The sequence below is a fragment of the Tiliqua scincoides genome, chromosome 6 (genome assembly GCF_035046505.1).
Source record: "Tiliqua scincoides isolate rTilSci1 chromosome 6, rTilSci1.hap2, whole genome shotgun sequence".
In the NCBI taxonomy this organism is placed as follows: Eukaryota; Metazoa; Chordata; class Lepidosauria; order Squamata; family Scincidae; genus Tiliqua; species Tiliqua scincoides.
In genome coordinates, this window is record NC_089826.1 from 66,719,274 (window position 1) to 66,725,985 (window position 6,712).

A 6,712-nucleotide genomic window follows, 5' to 3' on the forward strand; every position below is an offset into this window, starting at 1 on the left:
CCCCAATGGTTCTGACAGTGAATGGAAGGGGCCACTTATACTGCGTGTTGCAGTGCCTGCTGTACTGACCACCCCGTGGCTATGCTACTGCACTCCAGCATACTCTGCGCTCGGCAGGATTGAGCCTATAGGTGTCTCCTATCTGTCATGTCAGTCAGCATCTGGTGGGCCACTGTGAGACACAGGAAGCTGGACTAGATTTGTCTAGTGGCCTAGATCCAACAGGGTTTTTCTTATGTTTGCAGTCATTGCACACTCTTTAGTTTTCATTATGACAGTGGGGGACTTCTTTGCATACGTAAAACACAATCCCCCTGGATCTCAAACTTCAATAGGGGAAAATGTTTTGAAGAGACTCAACTGATTCCTTAATTCTAAAACAAACTGTGATAATGGTTTTCTAATTGTGTTCTGGGGGAGGCTGGGATTCTCGGATTCCTCAGCTGCTATTCAAGGATATCTCAGTGAGAAGATCAGTAAGGTCAGGCAAGCTCCTCTGAGGGGTAATTTGCCTGCCACTACCAATAGCCAGTGATGCTCACCTATAAGTATTAGGTATTTTGTAGGGCAGTGGGTTCTCAAATTTTTTAGAGCAGTGCTTCTCAAACTGTGGGTCAGGACCCACTAGGAACTCAATCCTGAGCTCTGTGCAATGGCTTTCTGCCAGCACACACTGTTGCAAACATGCTGTAAGGCACATTCGCAGGGCTTAGTGGCAGCCAGTGCCACGGCTACCCCAGTGCGAGTCCACACTGGGCCAGCGCCAGTGGGAAGCTGGCAGTTTGCCACTCGGCAGTCGCCCAGATTGCTTGGCAGCAAAGAGATGAGTGGGAGGTGCGGGGTGAGGCGGGAAGGAGGCGTGGCAGGGGAGGGGAGGGAGGGGGGCAGAACCAGTGGAACTCAGCTCCACTGGATCCAGAGCCCCACATAGAGCCCCTCAGCTTGACACAGAACTCTGTTACTTTGCGCCTGCTCGATAGTGGGCACAGAATCGAGTAGCCCCATTGTAGAGCTACCTTCCTTAAGCGGAAGAAGGAACCAAAGTCCCCTTCTCCTGAGGAGGCAGCAACAGCTGCCTGGGGCACATTGGATGCCCCAACTGCCATTTTGGTGCTGTGGCAGCCCCAGGCAGCTCAGAATTGGGCTGTAGGTAGGTTGCAAGCTAATTTCAGGTGGGTTCCCATTCATTTCAATATTTTATTTTCATTATATTAGACGATGCTACTATGGTATGTGACTGAATTTGGGGTAATGTTACAGATCTGTACTTTTAACAGGCTATGCTTTTAACAATGATAGTCAATGGGGCTTACTGCTGGGTGAATGTGGATAGGATTGCAGCCTAGGATTGTTAAAAATTTTCCTTCTTGATGATGTCACTTTTGGCCATATCATCATTTCCAGGTTAATGACGTCACTTCTGGTGGTCCCAACAGATTGCCATTCTAAAAAGTGGGTCCCAGTGCTGAAAAGTGGGTCCCAGTGCCACCCTAGAGGCAACTGCCTGATATATTAATGCCAAGGGGGAATATAATGGTGATTGGGCAGCTATGCTCCCCCCACAAGTAGCAGCTTGTTTAACCCTTGATGTACATAATCTGCCCCAGTTTCACAAACCACCAAAAATTGGATCACAATCCACTGGTAGGTCCTGAACACATAATTTGAGAACTGCTGCTGTAGGGTGTGCATAAAATTCACGCAGAGTGATGACAAGGGTTAACAGATAATGGGCAGTGTGAACAAAAATCTTGTCCAAAATCCTCTTCAGTGCATACGTAGGGAACATGCAAGAGGTCTCAGAAAGATTCCCTAAAAAATTTTTAAAACTACTGTCTCTCCAAACAATCTTTCTCCAATCTTTCAAAATAAGTTCACATTTTTCGAGAGGTATGGTTTGCAAATTCAGACCTAGGAAGTGCTCTGTATTATATTTTAGAACAGCTCCAAAAATATTCATTTTAGAGCGCAATCCTAAGCAACTTTCCAGTACTGGCTTACCTGTATCAGTGGGGCATGTACTGCATCTTGCAGTTGGGGGGCAGTCATGGAGGGTTTCTCAAGGTTACACAATGTTTGTTGCCTTACTTCAGAGTTGCATTGCCCTTATGTTGGTGCTGGAAAGTGAATTGTGCCCTTAATCTACTGGAAGAACCATCATCGTTTCAAGTCTCTCCACAACCATGCCATCCAGGAGCCCCATGGAAGCCCACCATAGATACAGCGTCATGACTCAACTTACCCGGTACATAGACATAGATATCCTTTCCTTCCACCTCACCATCTTCCTCTTGAGAATTATTGTAGTAACAAGTGTACAATCCAGTGTGAGATGCCGAAGCTTTGACCACTTCAAGCACAGTCACAAAAAGGCCACTGTTGTTCTCTTCACTCCTGATGTCTACAGTATAATTCCCTTCAGGTATTGGGTATTGCCAACTCACTTCACTGTCTCCAGAGCACCTCAGGGTGAAGGAGGAATTCAGCTGAACAACCATTTCGTCTTCATTTGGAAAAATTGTGGGGAGTAATGGCTGACAAAAGACTAGCCGTGGTCCTGTGAAAAGTAAAAAAAGAAAGAAAAGTGTGACATGTTGCTAGGAACAGTATTTTTACCTTACTATTTGTGAGGAAATAAATTATTACCTCACTTTGATCACTGGCCATTTTTATGAAAGAGGTCACAGTGATCTCATCTGACCTCAGCTAAGCAGGGTCAGGCCTGGTTAGTACTTGGATGGGAGACCGCCTGGGAATACTGGGTGCTGTAGGCTTATACCATAGTCTTTCGAGACTGAAGGTTGCCAACCATTCTGCAGCATGTGGAACACATGCTTTTAATATAGGCAGCCACATCTCCCATTAAGAGATATCAGGTGTAACAATATGTATGTAATTATCAGCCCAAAACCATGCTTCCCCCCCCCCCCACTGATGCAGCGATGACAAAACTGGTACCGCTGCATCATGCAAGGAGGGAGCAGATGCAAAGATTTCCTGTGGGTAAGGGAATGTTTGCTAAAGATTAAAGGAAGATTGGTGAATATCACCTCCCCTCCCTTGAGAATCAAAACACCTTCCATTTGTGGAACCATGAGGGAGGATACAATTCCTTGTATTCCTACAATACAATCCTGTTGACCATTTGTGCCAGCAGAATGCACATTCTGAGGGTGTAAACAGCTTTATGGCTGTTGCAAATGTGCCAGTGGACATGGCCTGGCTGCCACTGTAGGTGGCTAGGGGTCAGGAGGAAAGTTGGGAAGGGTGGAACAGGGCAGGGGGTGAGCGGAAAAGGGAGGCTATGGGTTGAGAGGAGGATGGATTGGGCCTAGGAAGGCGGTGGGTTCAGCAACAGCAATACCTGCCTGTTAGATCCAACTTCACAGGTCAATGCAGAGTTGTGCCAGCTATAGATCTGGCACATGTCCAAGTCCATGGCCTACATCCAAGTCCATCTGGCACACATCCATGGCGGCTGATGGGGCTTATCCCAGGGCATAGTAAACAAATGTTTCCTTATCCCAAGGAGGCCTCCACATGCCAAAACTCCCCCATGGGATACAACGGAAGCCACACTGATGCCACTACATCGCCACACAGGGACTTAGGATTGGGCTGTAAATGTTTGTCTTTAGAGCTAAATACAGTATGCTTAACACCTGGACTGATGTCAGAGGTGGGCCAAGTCAGGTACTGGCTGAGGGCTCACCTGGCCAGACTGAACCCCAAACCCCCCAATACACTAGTGCTAGTATACCACTAGACAATGGTGAAACAAGTCAGCTGAGAGATTCATGCCATTGCTATACCTAGCACCTTCAACTAAAAAGGGTAGTGTCTCTCAGAGGCTATGTTATCACAAGATCACTGAGGGATGCTCCCATTGGCCAGTGATGGGATGGGAGAAGCCATTATTACTGCTGCACATCACCAACTACACGTTGGGGGGACATGGGGGGGCAACATTCGAGGGAGGACCCAGTGCATGGCTTTATCTGAGAGCCTCCAACAACCTGGTGCTGACTCTACTTGAGAATTTGTGTCCACATAAGAGCCCCTCTGGATCAGGCCAAAGGCCCATGGAGTCCATCTTCCTGTATCTCACAGTGGCCCACTAGATGCCTCAGGGAGCACACAAGACCACAAGAGACCTGCATCCTGTTGCCACTCCCTTGCACCTGGCATTCTGAAGTAGCCTACTTCTGAAACCAGGAGGTTGCTCATATCCATCATGGCTTGTAACCACTGTCGGCCTGTTCTTCTATAAATCTGTCCAATCCCTTTTTAAAGGCACTGAGGCCAGACACCATCACCACATCCTGTGGCAAGGAGTTTGATAGACCAATTACATGCTGGGTAAAGAAATAGAAGGGTATCTATCATATCCTCTCTAGGAAGAGAAATAATGGGGTGTTGAGGGGAAAACAAAAAGCAGACTCATGGAACCAGTTTTTCTTTGAAATCAGATTCTCATCATAAGAATAATCAAGTTCTCTTTGTCTTTGTTCAATATATGCGAACATTCAGTGAGACTAATGGCCCAATTCTATCCTTGCGGTACGCTGGCATACCATGAGGTATGTCGTCATGGCAACAGCTCTGCAGAGCACTGCTGCTCGTGTAAAGGTTGGAAGGCCTCATGCCCCCAGCGATGCAGTGCAGACCAGCTGCTGATGGGGTTCTGCCAGTGGAGGAAGTGGCACCTGCCAGTGGATATGGGGCACCATTTCTGAAACCCCGGAACCGGTCCAGAGACACCCCTACAAGGTTCCACAAAGCTACACCAACAAAAGAGCTAACGTAGCTTCGAGGAGTCCCATAGGGGACCAGGCAGCAGCCAAGGAGTTAAATGAAATTTCCCTTTACTTATCTCTCCTTGCCAGAGCGCAGGATGCAATGGATGTGGTATCAGTGGCCCTGAACCATGCACACTGGACTGGAATAGTATCGGGCCAGAAGTTGTTTTAGATGGCTTAAGCAGTCCAAAGAGGGTACTACTTGTATACTACTTCAGAATTCTGAACTCAATAACATCTTCCAAAAGAGGAATACTGTTACCTGTCAAGAGGCACCCCAGGATCAGGAATGTCCTACAGGAAGGACCCATTGTGATGGTTAACTGAAACCAGAGGAGGAAATAAGAAAGACACAATTAATGAAGATACAGAAAATGACTATAGTACATCTGTGATAAGTATCAGCAACTTGAAAGTATATGTCACTTATGTTAAAGGTTCTGTACTGTCAAAAGTGAAAAATTCCACCAGGTGTGTCCAGCTTTAGCCTGTTCACTTTTATATTCAAGACCAGATCCATGTTACATCCACCAGGGATACAATTAGGTGCATCCAGAGTGTTTCAGATGGCATGGCATGTTTCAGTCTTTATTGTAAAATTTTAGGGTGAATATTATTATCTCCATATTACAATGGGGGAGACTGAGGCTGAGAGGAAATGGTTAAATCCACTTTGTGAACTCATCATAGAAGTGAAATTTGAGCTGAGTTATAATCACTTAGGGCCAAATCCTATCCACTTTCCAACCCTGGTGTAGCCATGCCAATGGGGTGTGTGCTGCATCCTGTGGTAGGAGTGTTACATGAAAATCCCCCCCCCTTTTGCCTTGTAGCTGTGATTTTCTCTCTCTATATCTGGTTATGCTATTATGGACTATAATATGCAAGCTAAACTGTTCTCCCAGCATACAGGTCACATTTCCAGAACTTTGGTCAAACCACAAGCTCAGTTAGTTTATACAACCTCCACCCCACCCCACCCCACCCCATAGTCACACATTATGGGAGGAAGACTTGTGTCTTAATCCAATCACCATTTAAGCATCTCCTACATTACTGTATGCAAACTTGAACTGCCTTCCATGATTTCGGGGTTGAAATTGTTTCTGATTCATTGTATTGTACCTACATCCTGTATTTTTTCCACACAGTCTTTAAGTTACCTTTGCTAGGAAGCCAGCCATTGACCCCCTGATTAAATTTTGCTGATAACTGATACCTACATTCTGATCCCCATTCAAACATATACATATGAAAGCAGTACTCCAAGCACCCAGCATTGTGTTAGCAATCAAACTACCTTCCAGCTCAGCACTATGCACTGTCTTCCAACCGACTTATAAGAGAGGTCTTCCTCTCCCCCCCCCTCTCCAGACCCAACACATCTGTGTTGTGTCAGAGGGTCCTCTTCACAGGACTCTCCCCCCCACACACACTCCAACTGCTCTACAGGACAAGTAACTATCTTGCGCCTGGAAACGCTTTCCCTTCTTCCCCCCCTTCCTCCCCTTCTCTTCCCATCTTTAGCTAGCAGCTGGGGTTGGCAGAGCAGGGATCCCTAAAAGCCTTCCCTACAACCCCCTTCCTCAGATACACCCAATACTCTCCATACGTAACCACCATGAAAGCTATGTACACTGTATTCAATCATTAGGTTCAAGAAACATACCTTTATTATTTCTCCATTATTTTACCTTTGTTCTTTTATAATAAATCCATAATCTTTACTGAAAGTTATCTTTCTCTTAGTCTCCTCTTCAAGCAAAAGGGAATTTCTCTGCATTACGCCATCTTGTTATCCAGCCTAAGGTCCTGATGTTCCAATAAGGGCAGTGTAATAATTCCCCTAAACAAAACAGCCCTTTCCGTAACAGGAAGGTAATTACGGAAGCCTCCTCAAAGTAAGGAAGTGT

At 46.1% G+C, this 6,712-nt stretch overlaps 1 protein-coding gene across 2 annotated transcripts in view; it reads right to left on the bottom strand.

Annotated features, from left to right (window-relative positions):
* The window catches only part of PDGFRA (platelet derived growth factor receptor alpha), a 49,226-nt gene extending 44,116 nt beyond the window's left edge, over nt 1-5,110 (bottom strand). For both annotated transcript variants that reach the window (XM_066631644.1, XM_066631642.1), the window contains exons 1-2: nt 5,062-5,110; nt 2,243-2,557 (exon numbers count right to left, since the gene is read on the bottom strand). In XM_066631644.1, the coding sequence (XP_066487741.1) occupies nt 2,243-2,557; nt 5,062-5,110 (364 nt within the window). The remainder of the gene's footprint in view (nt 1-2,242; nt 2,558-5,061) is intronic.
* Between the last annotated feature and the right edge of the window lie 1,602 nt (nt 5,111-6,712).